Raw genomic sequence first — 25,125 nt, 5'->3', positions numbered from 1 at the left:
CTTCTATACATCTTTTAGTCGTAAATATGATTCTGAAATAGGCCACTATGGAGAATCAGTCATTGCACTTTCTGTACTTGAGGCTTTGGTTAGTCACATTTTGACCAAATATTGTCAATACAGGTGAACATCTTGAAATAAAATAACAAATTGGTACCTTTTTTGTTTGTCCTTTAATCCAACAACACAAGAATGAAACCAGATTCTTTTAAATGCAGAATTGTTTTATTAAAAAAATCTATTTGTACAACTTCACAACATGTGAAAATACGAATAATAAAGTTACAGTAGAAAAACTGTAAAGTTAGGGTTAGAAACAAACTCAAGGTTCATTTCCAAAGTGATCCACACCGTATATGAACGTACAAAAGCACAAACAATAATGTGAATTATCAAAACATGCATTCAGTATTTTGCCGGGAAAAGGCTGGAAACCAAATCCTGACACACGTTTAATTTGACTGCATTGGCTTTTATTACATTTGTGCTCCTGGACACATATACTTCTCAGTGGCTTTTAACTTCAGGACAAATTACTTCACTAAATATACAATTCCTGACATGTAACAAATACTCAAATAAAACCAGAAACTAAATCGAAATATCTAAATGAGATGCTTAAAGCCGATAATGTAGACAAATGACATTATTTTGTCTTCTTCAGATGTTAACACAATGTTTTATGACCAATTACACCGACTAATTAACCTGGCATTTGTGAACCCGATGCTATATGCTTTCATGTTTACTTCTAAGTCTTAAGTATGTTGAATTAGTTAAAGCAGTCTTTTCTTAAGCCTTCTATCGTTTCTCGAAAAAATTGTAGGTACGCTTCAGCTATTGTGCAAATGACAACAGAGCCTTTACATCTTGATTCTTTTAATAACTACGTCCAACAACAGAGAACGACGTCACCTAGCAACCAGGACAATTCTCTCCCGCAGCTACTGTTCACAACAGCACCTTCTTTTATGTAAATCCGTATAAAGTTTTACAGAATTGAAACTGCTTATTATACTTTGTTTGAATTGATTCCTTAAATCTGTCCGGCCAACAATAGCTACGACACTTTTCCCCATGGCATCAACATAAAAGTTATATTCCTCAAACAACTGACGGAGAAGTATTTTAAGACGGACAGATGGTCAAGTTGTTGTGATGAGAAACAACCCAAACCAATACCAACATGTCGTGGTACACTCTGATCACTTTCTCTCCCAAAAGAAATTCAGCATTTCCTCATGTCCTCCTCTCTCTTCCAAACGATCACCATGTTTTTGTCGCTGAGGGCCACCAGGTACTGGAGTTCAGGATCCATTGCTACGCTGTTGATGGAGGGACCCTCCACCCCCCCGAGGCCCTTCCTCATCGGGGACGGCCAATCCAACACCTGTAATGCAAAAACATGTTTTCATGAGGAGGACGTTTATTCATTGGCTCCCACAGGATCCATCTTCTTCTTATATACACACACATGCATTCTCCAGCATTTGGACTTCCTACGTTGTACATTTATTATCTTTTGAATTTACACACGGCATCTATTGCACCTCAGAAAGGGATTCTCTTGTGTTTCTCCTCGAGGTTTTTTCCTTGCCCGATGTAAGGGTCCAAGGGCAGAGGGGGTCGTATTCATATTCTGTACAAACTGTGTAAAGTCCACTGAGACAAAAGTAACATTGGGCGATATAATAAACATTGACTGATCGATCCCACTGTCAGAGCAGACTGAGAAATGTACATGAGTGCCAGAACCAAAGATATTGAAGTGACTGTTATTTTGTGTATATTGGCGTGTGGCACAGTGGGTTGTGCGTTGGCGTTCAGGGGGTCACAGGTTCAATCCCCACTGCAGTCCATGTCGATGTGTCCCTGAGACACTTCACCCCAAAGTGCTCCTGTGGGGATTGTCCACAGTATTGGGTATGTAAGTCGCTTTGGATAACAAGTGACATGTAATGTTTTGATTGTTGTGCTTTCATGTATGTCTTAATGTGTGCACATGTCCACATCTAATGGGAGAAACAGGCTCCCAGGATTCACTAAAGTCAGCCTCTGTGCTCCGGCCAACCCTCTCAGTGAACACAGAGCTGAATCCAGATCACATGCTCGCTGAAGGCTCTTATTGAACTTTAAGTCACCTTTTTAGTAAGGTAGGTACATAGAGAAACATGTGTCACACCTAACATCAAATGTGTAACACGTGCACACTCGCCAACCTTGAGACCTCAGAAATCGGGAGCATTTCAAAACCGGGGGGGGGGGGGGGGGGGTGCTAGTGGATCGCTGGAGCTGTATTAGATTAACATTAACATGCTTACTGTAGTTCAAAGTGCACTGCCTTGCGGCCTCTAGCACCGTCCTTGATGGAGCATGTGTGTGGGCAGGACCTGTATTACAGGAAAGGAGTGAGCAGAGAGTAGTTGTCCATTCTTGTTCAGTTTTCTGTGACTATCTGCCTCACCCTCTCAGACTTTCAGTTGCGCGCTACTAAAGAGACGTGTTACCATGGAAACCAAACGAAGGTGTAGTTGTATTAAAGTCAGAGTGGAAACAGTCCTGAGTAAATCTGATCTTGTCCGAAATCGGGAGAAATGTGACCCCGGGAGGAAACCGGGAGAGAGGGCAGTGAAATCGGGAGGGTTGGCCAGTATGAACACGTAGTATATTATATGAACTGTGTTTTATTGATCACAGTTGTAGAGTTGGATTCGGAGCAGATGAACACCTGTGTGGGTTGGATGGGCTTCCCGCTCAGGAAGTTGTTCTTCTGCAGGTTGGTGATGTGGTACGTCCACAGCCGGCCTTTATCATCTCCACACACTATGTATCCTAGACCTGCACACACACACACACACACACACACACACACACACACACACACACACACACACACACACACACACACACACACACACACACACACACACACACACACACACACACACACAGAGAGAGAGAGAGAGAGAGAGAGAGAGAGAGAGAGAGAGAGAGAGAGAGAGAGAGAGAGAGAGAGAGAGAGAGAGAGAGAGAGAGAGAGAGAGAGAGAGAGAGAGAGAGAGAGAGAGAGAGAGAGAGAGAGAGAGAGAGAGAGAGAGAGAGAGAGAGAGAGAGAGAGAGAGAGAGAGAGAGAGACACACACACACACACACACACACACACACACACACACACACACACACACACACACACACACACACACACTTGTCAACAGGAAATGAAGCTGATCAGTGAATGCTTGCTATGGAAAGGTACGTAATGCCTTATGATGCTGGATGATGATGATGAAGGGTTAGGATGAAGATGAAGAGATGACTCACCTGGACAGGTGTTCAGAGCCAGGTAAGGAACCTCAGTGCTGGTCCACTGCAGCTCCATCAGAACCACAGCACTCACACTCAGGCTCTTATCGGGTCGCTGGGCCGTCGTTCTGCTCAGACTCCACAGATAGATACTGCTGTGGAGATAGTTCTTAGAGGCTGAGGAGGAGGAGGAGGGGAGGAGGAAGGAAGAGGAGGAGGAGGAGGACGAGGAGGAAGGAGAGGAAGAAGAGGAGGGGGGGATGAGGAGGAAGAGGCAATCAGAGCGAAATCAGTGAACATTTCAAAGAAAGTCAGGTTTTCAGCATTGAAATGTTTTATATATATTAATAAAGTACTTCATGTATATTGTAATAGATATTATTTAACACAAATATTGTTATATATTTTAGAACATGCACATTCTACTTTCACTTCTCTACGTTTAGAAAATATCTTAATTCCAATTGTCTTTATTTAAATGGATTTGATTGGATTTCAATTAGAAACTAGGGCTGCAACAAACGACTAATTTGATAATCGATTAATCTATCGATTAATGAGACGATTAATCGATTATTCAGATCGTTAAGGTTTTAACTGTACTACTACTTATATCAATACTGCTTATGGATCCGGTCCTTTTAACGATAGTATTAACGGTTCTTTTGACAAGAAATAAGGTAAACTAACTCAACAAATTGTGAACAAAACTAACATTGCTTTTTATTTTAATTAAATGCATAATATTTCACATCAAAAGAAACGACAATGTTTTAACAAATCATATTAAATAATGTGATGACAGAACTGTAAACAGAATAGCTGAAACTTTAACAAAATAACTCACTCTGTTACCTCTAATCATTAACCTATGTTTTTATAACTGAGTTAACTCTGTGTGTTGCTGCTAGCATACATAACACCTGACGTGGAAACGTTACTCGTGGATGGGGCTACAGAGCTACTAGAAAGACAGTGGAACCCGGTGCATTCCTCCGTCTGGATGTGGAGCACTTTTGATAAATGTTTAGACCAATTTTGCTCGTTTTACCGCCTTTATATGATAAACTGTTATTGCACTTTTGGTAACGAGCATTGTCCACATCGAGACGGCTAAAGTTTAACCACACCTCGGAGCGCGTTCTCTTCGCCATCTCCTGCATGTGTGTGTAAACTGCCCCGCCCCCTCGCATGCAGGCGGGGGAGAGATCTCTTGTCTGAATTGGGAAGATCGAAAATACATTATAGACGCATTTTGTAGTCATATTGCATATTAGAAACTGAGTTGGCGACACTAAGACTGCGATATAATGTTTATGTAGCAATAATACATATGACATATGTTTTTAAATGTCTCCTGTACCGATAAAAAAGAGCGATAACGTTGGAGCTTAACTGGGTGTAGAACACATGTGATGACGTCACCAACGAATCGACGACTGAATTAGTTGCCAACTAATTTGGTAATCGATTTTAATCGATTAAGTCGATTAGTTGTTGCACCCCTATTAGAAACGTAATTATATTTTCAATTTAATTTATCATACTTGTATATTTATTTATATTATATTTAAATGTATCATTAATCTGAAATAAAAAAGCTGTCACTAAATCTAAATTCCCTTCTGGTTTAAATAAAATATTCTGCTTTAGTTGTTTTTTTCAGCAAAAGCCCTGAGACGTTTAATATCTGATTTATAGATAATGAATAAACACTCATGTCTGAAGCGAGGCCAGCTCTACTGAGACATTCAAATGATAGCGCCATCAAGTGGCCGAGTAAAGTATAACAGGCAAGTATATTTTCATCGTTGAATCATTTCCGTATGTGTGTGTTCAGTAAAGAGCGTCTCTTACCCACGAGGTCGTCCGTGAGGAAGCTGAGTCCGTCCACGGTGTGATAATCGTGATCCTTCTTTTCATAAACAGGGAATGTGATCTCCATCTCTTTAGAGCGACTGAGAAACAACATGTATTACATTCAATTATGTTTTATAATTGATTAAAACTCCAGAGAAAAGTCAGAAAGTCAGAAACAAATCATTTATTTAACCGAAAAAAAAAAAAATTAACAACATTTTTTTTTTTTTTACTTTTTACAGTGTTAGTTAATAGTTTCTTCACAAATGATATTAATATAAAAATAGTTTAGGAAGTTGATGTTCTGAGAGCATATAAAGAAAAGGATAAACTAGGGCTGCAAAATTAATAAAAAATGTATCACGGTTGAGGCTGCACTCAATTAAATAACTCAGATTGACTCAAATAAGACTGTTTGGTCCATAACTCAATATAATTCTGCTAATTACTATAAATGTCAGTTTTTTTACAAATATGGTGCAGCCCTCGTTTTTAAATGAGCAGAAATGTAGAACAACATTAGTACGAGCATTACTCCGTTTATGTAAATGTGAAAATGCAACTAATAAAAGTGTTTTGATGCTAAAATAAAGGAATACGGATTATCATGTTGTTCCTGTTGGTGTGGTTCTAGGTCTATCTGTGAGGTTCTAGCTCTATCTGTGTGGTTCTAGCTCTGAGTGGTTCTAGCTCTGTGTGGTTCTAGCTCTGTGTGGTTCTAGCTCTATCTGTGAGGTTCTATGTGGTTCTAGCTCTATCTGTGTAGTTCTATGTGGTTCTAGCTCTATCTGTGTGGTTCTAGCTCTATCTGTGAGGTTCTAGCTCTATCTGTGTGGTTCTATGTGGTTCTATCTAGCTCTATGTGAGATTCTATGTGGTTCTAGCTCTATCTGTGTAGCTCTATCTGTGTAGCTCTATGTGGTTTAGCTCTATCTGTGTGGTTCTATATGGTTCTAGCTCTATCTATGTGGTTCTAGCTCTATCTGTGTGGTTCTATGTGGTTCTAGCTCTATCTGTGCGTTTCTGTGTGGTTGTAGCTCTATCTGTGTGGTTCTAGCTCTATCTGTTTGGTTTTGGCTCTATCTGTGTGGTTCTATGTGGTTCTAGGTCTATCTGTGAGGTTCTAGCTCTATCTGTGTGGTTCTATGTGGTTCTAGCTCTATCTGTGTAGTTCTATGTGGTTCTAGCTCTATATGTGTGGTTCTAGCTCTATCTGTGAGGTTCTATGTGGTTCTAGCTCTATCTGTGTAGTTCTATGTGGGTCTAGCTCTATCTGTGCGGTTCTATGTGGTTCTAGCTCTATGTATTGCAGGTGTACCTCTTGTTGGAGCTCTTGGTCTCCAGCTGTGTTTTGTAGAAGTAGAGCCCCTCCTCGGAGGCCGTCAGCAGATGGGAGGAGGGGGAGGAGGGGGGGAGGCAGAGGTGGAGGGGGGGGGAGCTGACCTCCAGCACCAGCAGCTGACTGCACGGAAACAAAGAAATGGCTTCAGACATTTAAAGAATCCACTTAATGAATAAATACATTTTAAAAAGCCCCAAATATTACATTTATTAACATGTCCTCCTCCTCGTCTGTTCAACATGTCCTCCTCCTTGTCTGTTCAACATGTCCTCCTCCTCGTCAGTTCAACATGTCCTCCTCCTTGTCTGTTCAACATGTCCTCCTCCTCGTCTGTTCAACATGTCCTCCTCCTCGTCTGTTCAACATGTCCTCCTCCTCGTCAGTTCAACATGTCCTCCTCCTCGTCTGTTCAACATGTCCTCCTCCTTGTCTGTTCAACATGTCCTCCTCCTTGTCTGTTCAACATGTCCTCCTCCTTGTCTGTTCAACATGTCCTCCTCCTCGTCTGTTCAACATGTCCTCCTCGTCTGTTCAACATGTCCTCCTCGTCTGTTCAACATGTCCTCCTCCTTGTCTGTTCAACATGTCCTCCTCCTCGTCAGTTCAACATATCCTCCTCGTCTGTTCAACATGTCCTCCTCCTCGTCAGTTCAACATGTCCTCCTCCTCGTCTGTTCAACATGTCCTCTTTGTCTATTCAACATGTCCTCCTCGTCTGTTCAACATGTCCTCCTCCTCGTCTGTTCAACATGTCCTCCTCGTTTGTTCAACATGTCCTCCTCGTCTGTTCAACATGTCCTCCTCGTCTGTTCAACATGTCCTCCTCGTCTGTTCAACATGTCCTCCTCCTCGTCTGTTCAACATGTCCTCCTCCTCGTCAGTTCAACATGTCCTTTTCCTCGTCTGTTCAACATGTCCTCCTTGTCTATTCAACATGTCCTCCTCTTCTGTTCAACATGTCCTCCTCCTCGTCTGTTCAACATGTCCTCCTTGTCTGTTCAACATGTCCTCCTCCTCGTCTGTTCAACATGTCCTCCTCCTCGTCTGTTCAACATGTCCTCCTCCTCGTCTGTTCAACATGTCCTCCTCCTCGTCTGTTCAACATGTCCTCCTCCTCGTCAGTTCAACATGTCCTCCTCCTCGTCTGTTCAACATGTCCTCCTCGTCTGTTCAACATGTCCTCCTCGTCTGTTCAACATGTCCTCCTCCTCGTCTGTTCAACATGTCCTCCTCCTCGTCTATTCAACATGTCCTCCTCGTCTGTTCAACATGTCCTCCTCCTCGTCAGTTCAACATGTCCTCCTCCTCGTCTGTTCAACATGTCCTCCTCGTCTGTTCAACATGTCCTCCTCCTCGTCTGTTCAACATGTCCTCCTCCTCGTCTGTTCAACATGTCCTCCTCCTCGTCTATTCAACATGTCCTCCTCGTCTGTTCAACATGTCCTCCTCCTCGTCTGTTCAACATGTCCTCCTCCTCGTCTGTTCAACATGTCCTCCTCCTCGTCTGTTCAACATGTCCTCCTCCTCGTCTGTTCAACATGTCCTCCTCCTCGTCTGTTCAACATGTCCTCCTCCTCGTCTGTTCAACACGTCCTCCTCGTCTGTTCAACATGTCCTCCTCGTCTGTTCAACACGTCCTCCTCGTCTGTTCAACACGTCCTCCTCGTCTGTTCAACATGTCCTCCTCCTTGTCTGTTCAACATGTCCTCCTCCTTGTCTGTTCAACATGTCCTCCTCCTTGTCTGTTCAACACGTCCTCCTCGTCTGTTCAATACGTCCTCCTCGTCTGTTCAACACGTCCTCCTCGTCTGTTCAACACGTCCTCCTCGTCTGTTCAACATGTCCTCCTCGTCTGTTCAACATGTCCTCCTCCTCGTCTGTTCAACATGTCCTCCTCCTCGTCTGTTCAACATGTCCTCCTCGTCTGTTCACCACGTCCTCCTCCTCGTCTGTTCAACACGTCCTCCTCGTCTGTTCAACACGTCCTCCTCGTCTGTTCAACACGTCCTCCTCGTCTGTTCACCATGTCCTCCTCGTCTGTTCAACACGTCCTCATCTGTTCAACATGTCCTCCTCGCCTGTTCACCATGTCCTCCTCGTCTGTTCAACATGTCCTCCTCGTCTGTCTGTTCAACATGTCCTCGTCTGTCTGTTCAACATGTCCTCCTCCTCGTCTGTTCAACATGTCCTCCTCGTCTGTCTGTTCAACATGTCCTCCTTGTCTGTTCAACATGTCCTCCTCGTCTGTCTGTTCAACATGTCCTCCTTGTCTGTTCAACACGTCCTCCTCGTCTGTTCAACACGTCCTCCTCGTCTGTTCAACACGTCCTCCTCCTCGTCTGTTCAACATGTCCTCCTCGTCTGTTCAACATGTCCTCCTCGTCGTCTGTTCAACATGTCCTCCTCCTCGTCTGTTCAACATGTCCTCCTCCTCGTCTGTTCAACATGTCCTCCTCCTCGACTGTTCAACATGTCCTCCTCCTCGTCTGTTCAACATGTCCTCCTCCTCGTCTGTTCAACATGTCCTCCTCGTCTGTTCAACATGTCCTCCTCCTCGTCTGTTCAACATGTCCTCCTTGTCTGTTCAACATGTCCTCCTTGTCTGTTCAACACATGTCCTCCTCCTCGTCTGTTCAACATGTCCTCCTTGTCTGTTCAACATGTCCTCCTTGTCTGTTCAACACATGTCCTCCTCCTCGTCTGTTCAACATGTCCTCCTCGTCTGTCTGTTCACCATGTCCTCCTCGTCTGTTCAACATGTCCTCCTCCTCGTCTGTTCAACATGTCCTCCTCCTCGTCTGTTCAACATGTCCTCCTCCTCGTCTGTTCAACATGTCCTCCTCCTCGTCTGTTCAACATGTCCTCCTCCTCGTCTGTTCAACATGTCCTCCTCCTCGTCTGTTCAACATGTCCTCGTCTGTTCAACATGTCCTCCTCGTCTGTTCAACATGTCCTCCTCGTCTGTTCAACATGTCCTCCTCGTCTGTTCAACATGTCCTCCTCGTCTGTTCAACATGTCCTCCTCGTCTGTTCAACATGTCCTCCTCGTCTGTTCACCATGTCCTCCTCGTCTGTTCACCATGTCCTCCTCGTCTGTTCAACATGTCCTCCTCGTCTGTTCAACATGTCCTCCTCGTCTGTTCAACATGTCCTCCTCGTCTGTTCAACATGTCCTCCTCCTCGTCTGTTCAACATGTCCTCCTCCTCGTCTGTTCAACATGTCCTCCTCGTCTGTTCAACATGTCCTCCTCCTCGTCTGTTCAAAATGTCCTCCTCCTCGTCTGTTCAACATGTCCTCCTCCTCGTCTGTTCAACATGTCCTCCTCCTCGTCTGTTCAACATGTCCTCCTCCTCGTCTGTTCAACATGTCCTCCTCCTCGTCTGTTCAACATGTCCTCCTCCTCGTCTGTTCAACATGTCCTCCTCGTCTGTTCAACATGTCCTCCTCCTCGTCTGTTCAACATGTCCTCCTCCTCGTCTGTTCAACATGTCCTTGTCTGTTCAACATGTCCTCCTCGTCTGTTCAACATGTCCTCCTCGTCTGTTCACCATGTCCTCCTCGTCTGTTCAACATGTCCTCCTCGTCTGTTCAACATGTCCTCCTCGTCTGTTCAACATGTCCTCCTCGTCTGTTCAACATGTCCTCCTCGTCTGTCTGTTCAACATGTCCTCGTCTGTCTGTTCAACATGTCCTCCTCGTCTGTCTGTTCAACATGTCCTCCTCCTCGTCTGTTCAACATGTCCTCCTCGTCTGTCTGTTCAACATGTCCTCCTTGTCTGTTCAACATGTCCTCCTCGTCTGTCTGTTCAACATGTCCTCCTCGTCTGTTCAACATGTCCTCCTCGTCTGTCTGTTCAACATGTCCTCCTCGTCTGTTCAACATGTCCTCCTCCTCGTCTGTTCAACATGTCCTCCTTGTCTGTTCAACATGTCCTCCTTGTCTGTTCAACACATGTCCTCCTCCTCGTCTGTTCAACATGTCCTCCTTGTCTGTTCAACATGTCCTCCTTGTCTGTTCAACACATGTCCTCCTCCTCGTCTGTTCAACATGTCCTCCTTGTCTGTTCAACATGTCCTCCTTGTCTGTTCAACACATGTCCTCCTCCTCGTCTGTTCAACATGTCCTCCTCCTCGTCTGTTCAACATGTCCTCCTCCTCGTCTGTTCAACATGTCCTCCTCCTCGTCTGTTCAACATGTCCTCCTCCTCGTCTGTTCAACATGTCCTCCTCCTCGTCTGTTCAACATGTCCTCCTCCTCGTCTGTTCAACATGTCCTCCTCCTCGTCTGTTCAACATGTCCTTGTCTGTTCAACATGTCCTTGTCTGTTCAACATGTCCTCCTCGTCTGTTCAACATGTCCTCCTCGTCTGTTCAACATGTCCTCCTCGTCTGTTCACCATGTCCTCCTCGTCTGTTCAACATGTCCTCCTCGTCTGTTCACCATGTCCTCCTCGTCTGTTCAACATGTCCTCCTCGTCTGTTCAACATGTCCTCCTCGTCTGTTCAACATGTCCTCCTCGTCTGTTCAACATGTCCTCCTCCTCGTCTGTTCAAAATGTCCTCCTCCTCGTCTGTTCAACATGTCCTCCTCCTCGTCTGTTCAACATGTCCTCCTCCTCGTCTGTTCAACATGTCCTCCTCCTCGTCTGTTCAACATGTCCTCCTCCTCGTCTGTTCAACATGTCCTCCTCGTCTGTTCAACATGTCCTCCTCCTCGTCTGTTCAACATGTCCTCCTCCTCGTCTGTTCAACATGTCCTTGTCTGTTCAACATGTCCTCCTCGTCTGTTCAACATGTCCTCCTCGTCTGTTCAACATGTCCTCCTCGTCTGTTCACCATGTCCTCCTCGTCTGTTCAACATGTCCTCCTCGTCTGTTCAACATGTCCTCCTCGTCTGTTCAACATGTCCTCCTCGTCTGTTCAACATGTCCTCCTCGTCTGTTCAACATGTCCTCCTCGTCTGTTCAAAATGTCCTTTGTGCTTAGGAAAGGATTTCTTAAGATGGATGTGTGGACATACGGAGAGAAAGGAGTTTAAATACTCACATGACTTTGTAGTTGTACTGGCTGTCGACGCCCCCGATGTCCCACATCACGATCTTGTTATCGTACGATCCCGCTGCGAGAGGAACAACAAGGTGCATTCAAGAACACAAACAAAAAACTGAATTTCTAAAATCACAATGTAAAGCAGTGGTTTCCAAACTGAAACAAGAGGAAAACAATAAATATGATGTGTGAATAAAGTGTTATTAATATAAAAAGTTACTCGTAGATATGAGTGTTAAATTAATGAAGTGTAAAAGTGGCAGAAAATGGTCGTACTAAAAGAAGTAAAACTAGTTAGAAATTATACTTTTACATTACTTGTTAGACGCTTTTATCCAAAGTAAATTGACTTTTTACACAAAGAACGTCCTAATCTTTCCAATATTAACAGGGTTATAAAGTAATGGGTGACTGTTCATTAATTAGTATATTGCAATTTAATGGACCGTCCCTCAAAACACACACACACGCCGCGAGTAAAACTGCTGCAGAGCAACTATTTCAAGTATACTACGTTATCGAGTGGCGCCGAAGGACTGTTTAAATGCCCAGCATTCTGCGCCACTCTATGGCGGAGTATACTTGAAACAGTTGCTCTGCAGCAAGTGTACTCGCGATTGAGAAACGGCCAGAGCTTCTTCTTCTTCTTCTTCTTCTTCTTCTGTGGTATTAAAGGTGGTGTACTCACTGAACAGGAAGTTGCCCTGCCTGGGGTTGAAGCGCAGCACGGACAGAGACTTCCTGCTGGCTCTGAACTCCCCGAACGCCACGTTGTTTCTGGGATGGATGAGTTTCACCAGACCTCTCCTCCCCCCCGCTGCCAGCACGTCGCAGGGCTGAGCCGAGGAGGAGCGCCCCCCCCCACGGGTCATCAGCACCGTGGACCAGGCCAGAGAGAAAAACTCCTGGATCAAATAACAACAATCATTATAGTGAAGTCCTGCTGACTATTTTTTTTACAGTAGTTACTTTGCAAGTTAAGACTTTTTTGGAAAATATATAAACGTAAGATGAAAAAAAAACTAAGGTTGCAGAATTAATCAAATATTTATCACGATTCAGTTAAATAACTAAGATGGCCGCATCGTTTTCAAATTCAGCCTCATTTACTTTAAAATCAACTTGAATTTGGCCCATCATTCAATAAATTGCAAATATATATATATTTTTTTAAATGGAGCAGCTCTACTCCTTAAAGATCTCCTATCATGCAAAATGCACTTTTTGATGTCTTTTATAGATCAAGATGAGTGCTGCGTACCTGGACTCACATTCACGTTCAGGTCCGAACTCAAGTCCAGAGGTTCAGGTTCAGTCCGGACCTGAACCCATGGCTTGTGTCAATTTGTGTGAGTAACTAAAGTGAACTTATTGTGAGCTAATTATCAATTGCAAATAAACTCATAATCAACTCAAATTCAAACTCGTCAGGTTTATTGTTCTCCCTTCCAACTTGTGTCTACATTTCTCTACAAAGAACAAATGTAAAAAAAAAACTTTTTGCCACTTAGTCTACAAATGACTTATGACAGCAACTACAGTGAACTACTACAAAGTTCAAACATTTATTTCATTTAGCAAACTAAAGTAACCAAACAGTCCCTGAGCTGACTGAGCCTACAGTTGCAAGAAAAAGTGAACTCTTTGGAACTTCCTGGATTTCTGCATAAATTGGTTGGTAATAAAATGTGTTCTGATCTTCATCTGAGTCACAACAATAGACAAACACAGTCTGCTTAAGCTAAAACCACACAAACAATTATATGTTTTCATGTTTTTATTGAACACACCATGTAAACATTCACAGTGCAGGGTGGAAAAAGTATGTGAACCCTTGGATGTAATAAGTGGTTGACCCTCCTTTGGCAGCAATAACCTCAACCAAACGTTTCCTATAGTTGCATATCAGACCTGCACAACGGTCAGGAGGACTATACGCAATACACTGTTACACACCTACTATACAGTGTACACTGTAGTGACTGTACAGTCAGAGTGTACTGTACTGTCTGTACACCATGTCTTTTCTACAACTCTACATGTGTACATTATACAGTACATACTACATACATAGTGATGTACATACATACATAAAATGTTGATACAAATGTCATACATAGTTTACTTCTTTCATCTATGTCACGCTGTCCACTATGTCTAAGCCAATCACATCGCTAGCTTCCCTTGACGCCACACAGATCCCGCGAGCAGCTGCGATATTTTGCGAGACTTCGTGAGTTCAGTAATGGCCGCCATATCAGAAGCCGACACGATGTTTTTCGTCTTTTCTCAGCGCAAATTTGTCGATTTATGGAAGGTTTTAGATGGTTTAGAACAAAAAGGAGAATATACGTAAGTGCTAGTTTTTTTGTGAGTCCAAGTACCGGTTCCCGACGTACGCAGCACTAATAGAGATGTGTCCCCGGTGTGTCGGGGAACTCACGCAGCGTCAGGAAATAAAACCCTCTCTCTTTGCCTCCGTACCCAAATCTCTAAAAAGGGGGAACAACGGAGCTGATCCAGATCAGAGAGTAAACGCAGCACTGACCTCTCCAGAGACTTTGTATTTCTTCATCACCATCCCGGTCTCACAGTCGATCACACAGAGAGAATCTCCTCCGCACGTCGCCACCAGACGACCTCCAGAGCCTGGACAGAAAGACAGTGAGTTTATGATGTTTCATTTAATTTAATATGAATATTCTGCAGAAAAATGGAACATCATTAGATAAAAAGTAGCTACAGTTAAGTAGATACGGTAGCATTAAACAGGAGCAGCCCACGTGGCCATTTGGAAATGTTTAACCTGCTAAGCCCCGAGCCTGTTTTTCAGGTCTCAGGCTCGAAAATGACATTCCCAGAACAAATGACTATATCTTCCCTTCTAAAAGGGGTACATGAATAATCTTTTTTCTCAAAGCAAGGTTACATCTGTGAGTTGGATGTAGAAGAGTCAGAATCAATATAGATGTTTTTATTTTAAATGTTAGTGTCCGTCCAAAAATAAAACATTACGTAGAGTGAAAACCATCCTCGGATGATGGGATGGTAGACCAAAAGCTTTAGGAATCCAAACTATAACATATAATAAGTACCCTGTATCAAGATTGATGCAAAAAAAGTGAAGTTTTACCTTTTTAGAGAGGTTTAGCAAAAAAAAACACCTCTGGGGTCATTTGGGTGGAAATGGGTGTATTTGCCGTTTCTCTGGAACCCATTGGTCGATTTTAATGATTGACATCTCTTTTTAACCGTTAGAGCCAATAGAATCGAAGGGAAAGTTCCACCTACACACACACACACACACACGTTACCATTGAGAAGTGAAAGCTATGTGCACGCAGTCAAAGCTATCTTACGCTCTGAAATCTGAAAACTGAAAAGTAGTTTTATTGCTGATGGATTATCAGAAATCATTTCAAAGGGACACAGACACCATCAGAAGCGTGTTTATCGTTGTAATGCCATTGAAGACCACTTTTGATCAGACAACTAGGGATGTCCCGATCACCTTTTTTTGCTCCCGATCCGATTCCGATCATTTGATTTTGACAATTTGTCGATACCGATTTTTCCCGATCCAATCTTTATGCAATGCATTCAGAGAAAAAAAAGAAAAAAAGTATTCAAGTTGTCCCTTAAGGTTATTTTTTTATTTAAATTGGATATTCTATCCAACATGGATATAGCTTCTTTCTTTCACAGCAGCATTGGATCAGTTCAGTTGTGCAGCATTGGATCAAAACAAAATAAAGCTTATCAGTACTCGTTAGCTTACTGCTACAATTAGACACTGCTCCCACTCTGTTGCCAGATTTGAGAGAAATAACCAGGTCTATGAAAACAAGCCCCAAAGAAGCAACACATACATGATGTTCTGTCATTTGAAACCAAAAGTAAGACCTCAGGATGACTTTAAGACTTGAACATGGTCATTTTTGTTTTGTAACATTGAATACAAAATTTAAAAAAAAAGTATTTAAAAAAAAAAAAATTGGAAAAAAAAAATCCCGATCCCCGATTTTTATTTTTCTCCCGATTCCGATCTTTTGTAAATCACGTGATCGGCTCCGATCCCCGATCACGTGATCGGGACATCTCTACAGACAACAACAAAGGTAAGACATATTGCCGCGTTTCGTCCGTAATGCTACATGTTGTGAAGTCTGGTTTTGTTTCCCATGTCGCGAGTTCGGATCGGTCAGTGATGATACTAATACCTGTAGAATCTCAGCTTGCTAATCGATATCCTGTTCGTGCAGATACGATAAGTGATAACGGTATTTTAACGTGAGTTCTGTGCCAAGTGTGTTAGCATTTTTTCGCTCCGGGCTCATTTAGATGCTTCTTGTGAGACTTGTGTTTTGTTTCGGTAAAAATGGTTTGTATTGTCAGTTAGCTGAGTTTCATCCCGTTAAGTGGGTATGACACATTCATAGGTTTTTAAATGTTAAGAGGCCCTGAGACACAGTTTCGTGAAAAAAAAACCTGCAGCTTATTATACTTGACCTGTTAAACCCGCAGCCCCCTGTGCCTGTGGGGGCTGCGGGTTTAACAGGTCAAGTATAATAAGCTGCACTTTAGTAAATGCACTTGGTTGCTTTCCCCCTCTGCAACTACCAGTACAAATGTAAAGTGTTATTTAAATCACATCAGCCTTGTTTCTGGAGAATGTACCTGTTTCTGTCTGAGGCTGGAAGGCACAGGCCCACAGCTGGGTGGAGAAATCCTCTCTGCTGTCCTTCTTACTGTGACACTGGAGAACATGGAGAGGCTTCAGAGACACCGGCTGAGGGAGAGGAGGAGAGGAGGAGAGGAAGAGTAGGAGGAGGAAGATGGAGAGGAGGAGGAGGAGGAAGATGGACATATATTGTGTTGATAACAGATATGATTTGCCCTCAAGGAGTAACAGAGTTAACAAGTCATGCGAGAATCTTGGCCAAAAAAGGAGGACATTTATATTCATAACAACCAAAGGTATGGCAGACTGTAGAACACTGTAGACTGTGTGTGCGTGTGCGTGTGCGTGTGTGTGTGTGTGCGTGCGTGCGTGTGTCTGTGTGTGTGACCTGTGTGTGTGTGTGTTACCTGTGTGTGTGTGTGTGTGTGACCTGTGTGTGTGCGTGCGTGTGTGTGTGACCTGTGTGTGTGTGTGTGTGTGTGTGTGTGTGTGTGTGTGACCTGTGTGTGACCTGTGTGTGTGTGTGTGTGTGTGTGTGTGTGTGTGTGTGTGTGTGTGTGTGTGTGTGTTACCTGTGTGTTTCCGCAGCTCTTAAATGATGACATCACATCTTCTTTCTGCAGCCCCTCCTCCTTTTTCTTCTTCTGCTTAATCCCCTCCACTTCCTCCTCTCTGATTGGCTGAAGCTTGGCTCCTCTGCGGGGGGTCGTTGCTTCTCTGACGGGGGTGAGATTTGGGGGAGGCTGGCTCTTCTTTCGGGGGCTCATCCTCACTGCGATGCTACTCTCCGTTAGCTTCTGTACTTTACGGTTGGATTTACGAGGACTGCTCTCAGCCGGGGATTCTGGGAGATCTGAGTTCCGTAGTTTCTTACAAGGCGTCGGACTGATCCTCTCAGAGGGAGGCTGTTTCCTCTTGGTGGGGGTCACTGGGACCACCTGAGGAAAGAAAATACACAACGTTTAAATCAACTCCACGACTTGTTCTTTACAAACATCTTAGTGTTCCTTCCCCTCCCCAAAGTGCATCACACATTATCATCTCTTTTCACAGCCACGAGTTTTAAGAGGGCTGCTCTGCCTCTTTAAAATGGCCGCTCAGAGGAGTTCTCATTTCTCTAACCGCCTGCCAGAGTCCTGCATCGGGTCGCGGGTGTCACTCCCCGATCTGCAGCCCTGCCCTATCTGCAGTGCGCATGTGCGAGATGGTCCGCCATATTGGAAAACTCCATACGGCAACTCTAATAGGACACTTGACGTCTAGACGGCTGCCCGATGTGCATCGTGCATGCGCGAGTCATGAACGTCTCAAATATCTATATAAAGTTATTTTGTTATTTTGATTTGAAATAAAATGAAGGACATTCAGAGTTAATGTAATTAGATATAAATGATGAATGCCATACATATTGCATACATTCACAGTCAATATGTCTTCAGTATGTATCATAGCTGTCTAACAGAAGTGAAATCCATTTCTCACTTATTCTGACAAGCTACTTGACCCCAAATAAAATGACCCAATAAAAGGAGTTGTTCAATAATAGTGAAGTAATGTTAATAACAATGACTCATCTCTCTCGTTCAGATTAATATTGTCGGGTTTGTTGAGTGTTCTTTTTCTGCTTTGCCAAACGCCACTGTGTCAAATGTCCTATTAGAGTTGCCGTATGTATGCAGACCATCTCGCACATGCACACTGCAGATCGGGTAGTGACAGCGGGTACCCGACGGGTGACCCGCAAAAAAAGGTGATTCGCGGGCGGTATTTTTTCAAACGCTTTTTTCCGGGTTCGGTTCTGGGTAAAACAAAGATGGTCGGGTCGCGGGTGTCGCATAATAAATATATTAAAATAATAATAATTTAGTTTAATGTTTAAATCCTCAGGCCTCTCCCCCGCGGGACCGCGCATAATCATAACCTCTGCAGCGCATCAATCTGCTGCTGAGCGTGAAGAGGTGAAGCTCTCCAGCGGAGAATACAGCATTTTCAATAACACTTCCTCAAGAGCGAAATCCAACGTCTGGCTTTTGGTGACACCCTAGACGGAGAGAATAACCAACATCCCACGCTTTTTGAGCCAAATATGCAACTGCTTGTGTTAATAATTGCACGTTTTCACTGCTCATATATGCGGCTTCGGGTCGGGTTGCGGAACTAATTGGCAATATGTGCGGGTAGCGGGGCGGGTTCGGTATTGCACGTCGCGGGTGCGGGTCTTGAAAATCAGACCCGTGCAGGACTCTGCCGCCTGCTGCTTTCCCTCCTCGAGTCCTCAGCTCGCATCTCCTGTGGGCGGGACTAAGACACGAGGATAGGAGTCGAGGATAGGAGTCGAGGAGGGGAATTAGAGAAAAGAGAAAGGGCCCGGGGGGATCACTGGAGGGCGTGTTGGAGGCGATGTTTGAACGCTTACTTGAGTCTCTTTGGGTTCAGGAGAATCTTGAATCTCTGGTTCTTTCGTCGGTTCAGTCAGAGAGACCAGATACTCCTTCGCCATGATTGCCACCTGAAGACACAACGTTAATAAAGAAAAGCCCAAAGACAGAACACGGTACCACGTCTCCACCCTGCAGATCTTACCCTCCACTTGGTGAAGTCGCAGACGGAGCTGGGTCCGAATCGGACTTGCTGACAGGCGGCGATCACAAAGTCTTTGCTCAGAGCCGACAGTTTCTCCGTGGTGACGGGGTCCGGGAGACGGAAGTGTTTCTCCCAAACTGCAACGATCTGGAATCAATCAAGAGCAGAGACGCCTTTAGAGATTTGAGTAGAAAGTATAACACCGGTTTACAGACAGAGCCGTCGTTACATCCTAGAGGCAAGGCAAGTTCCTTTAGACAGCATCTTTCAACACAAGGCAGCTCGACGGGCTTTACAGAAAAGACATCATTGGGTTGGTTTCAGCATCATCATCATCATCTCACTTTCAGCTGCTCTCGTTATCGATGATCTATTAGACACTACTGTCCATCACATTGTAATGATTGAAATGTATTACTTCATGAATTTGACTTAACAGACTGTAGGTGGTTTGTCATGCTTTGCTTTATGTTATTTTGTTCATGCATGTCTGTAAGATGTTACTTCTGTCGGGGGTTTATCCTAATAAATACATTTCTATATAAAAAGGCATTTAAAAACAGTCATTAAAAAGTGTATGTGTTACCTGTGTGTTCTTGCAGCTCTAGGTGTGTGTGTGTGTGTGTGTGTGTGTGTGTGTGTGTGTGTGTTACACCTCTCAGGTGTATTTTGAGTGACAGTCTGGGGGTCTCAGGTTGAAAACTGGAGATCATGCCCCACCCCCCCCCGGCCTCTCGCTGCGTGCTGATTGGTTCTGTTGGATGACATAATCACTGGGTGCCTGCAGGATCTCTGTACAGACTCGCTGTGATGTCACATCCTGTTTGTGATGTCACTTCCTGTCTCAGCAGCTGCTGGGACCATCATGCAGCACTAGAGCATGCTGGGAGCTGAGGCCGGCAGAGGGGATTGTGGGAAATCAGACCTTTTACTTATCATCACTGACCCCCGTCTGATCGTCATTGCACTGTTGCATTGTGGGAAACGTAGGCATGGGGAGTACGTGTTAAGAAATGAGGACTCACGACAAACGAGTCAGACTGAAGTTATGTGAGTGTGTGTGTGTGTGTGCTCACTTCTTGGCCTTGTAGACGTAGGCGCAGCGCTACGCAGCGCTTCCCGACAATGTAAACGTTGTTTAGCTAAAATAATCAATTCTATATTTTCTGTTTCTCAATGTGAGGCTAAATCAGAAGTTCTTGATCCCAATCACTTCTTCATGATGGCCTTCACAGAAGACCTTCTCTGAACACCTAGAAGGCCCTGACGGTTCACCGCTGGCATATACATATTTTTATATAGTTTTGTATTCTGGATTGTGGGAAACGTGTAAAATATGAATAGATCAATTAAAAGCAGCGACAACAATAAGAGGAAGTATTGAGGATAAATATGTTGGACAACAACACGCCATGTTGGATTCACCGACCCACATGACGAACAGAGACACAGTTAGAGACGAGGAGTAGAAAGTCTAACACTGGTCTATGGACAGAATACTCTTTCAATCCCATAATAAGAGGACGTATAGTGGTACCCGTGTCCGGAGGTTCGCGTTGTAGACGAATCGCAGGTGGTTAGCGGAGGACGTGACGTCTTTCCCGTTATACATCCTGAGTTTGGGAAGCAGCACCATCAGCTTGTAGTTATCACTCACCTGGGGAGGGGAGACAACACTCAATCAAACACAAGAAAGGTAAAAGGACTGTACTTATATATCTCTATCAGGTCTGTATGACCCCTCAGAGCTCTTTACATACGAGTCATTCACAGGTCATTAGACAGACATACAGACAGACACACTGACACACAGACTGACACACACACACACAGACTGACACACACACAGACTGACACACAGACTGACACACACACAGACTGACACACACACAGACTGACACACACAGACTGACACACACAGACTGACACACAGACTGACACACACACAGACTGACACACACACAGACTGACACACGCACAGACTGACACACAGACTGACACACACAGACTGACACACACACAGACTGACACACACACAGACTGACACACACACAGACTGACACACACACAGACTGACACACACACACAGACTGACACACACACAGACTGACACACAGACTGACACACACACAGACTGACACACAGACTGACACACACACAGACTGACACACAGACTGACACACACACAGACTGAAACACACACAGACTGACACACACACAGACTGACACACAGACTGACACACACACAGACTGACACACAGACTGACACACACACAGACTGACACACAGACTGACACACACACAGACTGACACACACACAGACACACACCCTTTTTGGCATTATGGCAACACCAAAAATAACCAAAAGATGAAACAAATTATTCTAAAAAAAAACTAGTTAGTGTTTCCTGTTTTGCACACCTCTCCTCTCTCAGGTGTATTTTGAGTGACAGTCTGGGGGTCTCAGGTTGAAAACTGGATATCATGCCCCACCCCCCCTCCCGGCCTCTCGCTGCGTGCTGATTGGTTCTGTTGGATGACATAATCACTGGGCGCCTGCAGGATCTCTGTACAGACTCGCTGTGATGTCACATCCTGTTTGTGATGTCACTTCCTGTCTCAGCAGCTGCTGGGACCATCATGCAGCACTAGAGCATGCTGGGGAGCTGAGGCCGGCAGAGGGGATTGTGGGAAATCAGACCTTTTACTTATCATCACTGACCCCCGTCTGATCGTCGTTGCACTGTTGCATTGTGGGAAACGTAGGCATGGGGAGTACGTTGCAGATATTAAGGTTAATGCTGCTTCTAGACGGCATTCGGCTTGAAGGCCCTGACGGTTCACCGCTGGTATACACATCTTTTTATATATTATTGTATTCTGGATTGTGGGAAACTGTATTTTCGATCTCTGTCTCTACACACAAACTTCAAGATTGACAATAAAGTTGACTTTGACTTGTCTTTTCATGCTGCTGCAACGCAAACATTTCCCAAATTGGGATCAATAAAGTGCTTCTTATCAAACACAGAGATATCCTCCAGCACTCACGGTCATGTAGAGGTTGTCCTCCAGCTTCAGCTCCTCCAGGCCGCTCAGAGCCTCCAGAGACGTCACGTCCTCCATCTGGTTGTCGCTCAGATCCAAGTGTCTGAGCGCAGGAAGCTCCAGGCGGCGGGGGAACTCCTCCAGGCGGTTCCCAGAGAGATCCCAGCGCTCCAGGGCAGAAAGACGGGAGAGAAGAGGCACCGGGAGATCCTCCAGTTTCAGAGTCAGCTTAGAGAGGCTGGGGAAAAGAAAGTCAGTCAGAAACCAAACTAAACCAGTAGGGGCATTATAAATAGAGTTCATTAAACAAGAACCAAGCATCAAAGACATTGTTCTTTAAGTAAAGGGGACCGGCCAGAGTGTGCAAAAAAACAGCTGTTTTCTATAGTTATTGGGCAGTTACACACAAGTCAGCAATCTTATCATATCCTCGATCACACTAACATATAAATCTACAAATCCCAGCACATTCCAATTTTAAAATGGCCCCCCGTTAGTTGACTTATTGTTGACATGACTGGTTGCTTTTTATACATGTTTTACATTAAGTCTTAAAGTGCAATGCTAACTTTACACTATGGGTCAAACGTGGGGTTCCTCTACCGTATAAGTAAACAACAACACAAACACAAATATGTGTTTCTTTCATTTCAGTGACTTTTTTCATGTGTAACAGAAATGTATGCAAAGTTAAAACAAAGGTAGAGAAATGTACGATTGAGTTATAATAATAATACATTTAATTGTAGAGCGCTTTTCCTGGTGCTCAAAGACACTTTACATACAATCAGAAACAGTACAAAGAAAACAGAAACAGTAATCCTAATCCAAGTGTGAGTAAAGGGGGGGGGTTGTTGATCAGACTTTGAAAGTGATCAGTGAATCAGTGAGTTAATTATCCCTTACAAGAACCATGCATCAAACAAGAAATTATTCTTAAAGAAAAAAGGGACGATTTTGCCAGTTAATGAAAAAAAAGTTGTTTCTACAGTTCTTGGGCATGGATAACCACAAAGCAATCAGCAGACACGAGAACACTTAACATATAAAATATACAAATAGCAGCACATTTCAACTTTGAAATCACTTCCCTTTTGTTTGTTGTAAACATGTTTTGTTCCATGGGAAAGAGAGTTTCGGTCTTTACCGTATAAGTAAACAAAAAAACCTCAAATATATCTGTTTCTTTCATTTCAGTGTCTCCCTATATGGCACTTTATTCATGTGTGACAGAAATGTTTGCAAAGCTAAAACGAATGTAGAGAAATGTACGATTAAATACATGGTGTTTTCTATTCTAGTGCATCTTAACTAACGGTGCAAATGTAACGACACGTCGACAAAACAAACTTACTTCAGGGTCTTGATCTGCTCCAGTTTGGTGGCTTTTGGAGAGCCTTTCTCCAGCAGGAGCTTCTCTGTTATCTTCGCCATGATTATCTGAAGAGTTAAAACCCTGGAGGGAGAAACAACTGTTGAGAATAGTTTTCAGTGTCTCAGTGTCGTCTTCTCCTGTGGGACTGAGGTCTGCTTCTCCTCTGAGCTCCTCTGTTATCACTGATGGTGCGTTCAGGTGCTTTATGAACAGCAGGGGGTACCGGCCACACCCTGAGTGCTCATGTAAAAACAAAGGAGTGAACGAGCAGAAACCTAAAGGTCTTTCCCTCATGGGGTCTGAGTAGAGGGCGAGGTACTCAGGTCTTTTATAACGCTAATGTAGAAGGGGAAATCTATGTTACAAGTACAATCCCTTCATACACAATCTTACTCCATCTGACTAGCTGTATGCTACTAAAGATAAAGGTAAATCATGTATTTTACTCCACTACATTCATGTAAAAGATTTGGGTCATTTCAGAATAATTTTCCCATTCAAATCAGTGGGAAAACTTCATGAGGTGATTCATTTCATCCGGCAGTGGCTCAGTCAGTAGGGGCTGTTCGGTTCAAGTCCCCGACCAGACCTAAAATAGGGAGTGTGGACTGCTACTTGGAGAGGTCCCAGTTCACCTCCTGCCCTTGAACAAGGCACCGGACACCTCCCTCTCCCATTGCTCCCCGGGCGCTGTGCAATAGCTGCCCTCTGCTCCTGGTACTAGGATGGGTTAAATGCAGAGAACACATGTCACTGTGTGCTCTGCATGTGAGACCATTAAAGAGGGTTTCATCCCTCCCATTTCTATTATAGTTTGTGCATCAGAACTGTTCCTGTAAAATCTAAGGAAGAGGATTAGGGCCACATGACAAACAATTGTGGGATGGAGATAACAGAAGTTTGGAGACTAATCTCAGTTAGTTTTAATCTCAGCATTCTGACTTCACTCTCAGAAACATATATATATATATAACAAAAGCTTTTTCTGTCTACTCTTAGTCACAGGCCCTGATCCTCTTCTGTGTAAATCTGATAAGGACATAACTATTATTAATAATAAATCACGTATGAAGGACATCTTTCTTCACAACCAGTACTTTTACTTTTCATACATTATTACTCTGAAGTATAAACTTGATCGCAATACTTCGACTAGAAACAAGAGTATTTTGACATTCATATCTACTTTCCCTAAAGTAAAGGGTCTAAATACTTCTGCTAACACTGCCTTGTAGATACGCTGTTGCTGTTTATTGTATTAAAAGAGCCTAAGGTTACACCATGGCACAGTTTTGAGGATTAATAGAATCGACAACAACACGCCATGTTGGATTCACTGACTCACATGTATTTGTATTTCTACATTACTACGTAACAACTACAGTCAAAAACAACTTAATATTGAGTTAAAGAGCAGATTCAGAATATTAAACGTCCATAGGAACACTTTAAGTTAGTGTCTTTTCCAATATTTGCAGATAAATGTACTTACCGGTGCTTCTTCTGTAACTTTAGTAATGAAATCAGTATCCTGGAAACCGAGCTTTCGCGGGGAAAGTCTACGTCCTTCCGGTGGGCGTGGCTTATGGTGGCTTTAATAACAAAGGGCTTTTTCACCCTGAGCTCAGCCTGACAGGCACTGCGTAATTCCCACAGGCCATACATTTGACAAACAAAGTAGAAATATCACAGTGGTCAAAGGTGACTGAGTAGATGTATTTAGTTGTGATTTTAAGATACTTGTTCTTTGCTTGACTATTTCAATTTGTAACTACTTTATATATATATTCCACTAAAATTCAGGTTTTTACTACACATAATGCATTTTTAGTGCTAAAAAATAATGGAAATACTCAGTACACCTACTTTAAAATTATTTAACCC

The 25,125-nt window shown here is 43.7% G+C and overlaps 1 protein-coding gene across 1 annotated transcript; it reads right to left on the bottom strand.

Annotated features, from left to right (window-relative positions):
• Positions 1–203: 203 nt before the first annotated feature.
• Positions 204–24,875, bottom strand: lrwd1 (leucine-rich repeats and WD repeat domain containing 1). Its single transcript, XM_079649670.1, has 16 exons — positions 24,734–24,875; positions 23,221–23,322; positions 21,870–22,104; positions 20,356–20,475; positions 18,819–18,965; positions 18,652–18,744; positions 16,808–17,173; positions 16,232–16,343; positions 14,103–14,203; positions 12,243–12,459; positions 11,552–11,624; positions 6,481–6,624; positions 5,160–5,260; positions 3,321–3,479; positions 2,729–2,838; positions 204–1,390 (listed from the first exon to the last, which is right to left on the bottom strand). The coding sequence occupies exons 2-16, from the start codon at positions 23,298–23,300 to the stop codon at positions 1,229–1,231; spliced, it is 2,220 nt and encodes a 739-aa protein (XP_079505796.1). The 5' UTR covers positions 23,301–23,322; positions 24,734–24,875; the 3' UTR covers positions 204–1,228.
• Between the last annotated feature and the right edge of the window lie 250 nt (positions 24,876–25,125).

This window comes from Notothenia rossii (genome assembly GCF_949606895.1).
Source record: "Notothenia rossii genome assembly, chromosome: 9".
Classification (NCBI taxonomy): domain Eukaryota; kingdom Metazoa; phylum Chordata; class Actinopteri; order Perciformes; family Nototheniidae; genus Notothenia; species Notothenia rossii.
The sequence above is the reverse complement of the archived record's forward strand: the minus strand, read 5'-3'. Positions and strand labels throughout refer to the sequence as shown.

Coding starts and splice junctions, on each gene's coding strand:
- lrwd1 (XM_079649670.1), bottom strand. CDS start 23,300: ATGGCGAAGATAACAGAGAAGCTCCTGCTGGAGAAAGGCTCTCCAAAA. Junction 17,174..18,651: donor CTGAACCCAAAGAGACTCAA/GTAAGCGTTCAA, acceptor TTCTTTCCTCAG/GTGGTCCCAGTGACCCCCAC. Junction 3,480..5,159: donor CCTCACGGACGACCTCGTGG/GTAAGAGACGCT, acceptor CCTCCTCCTCAG/CCTCTAAGAACTATCTCCAC.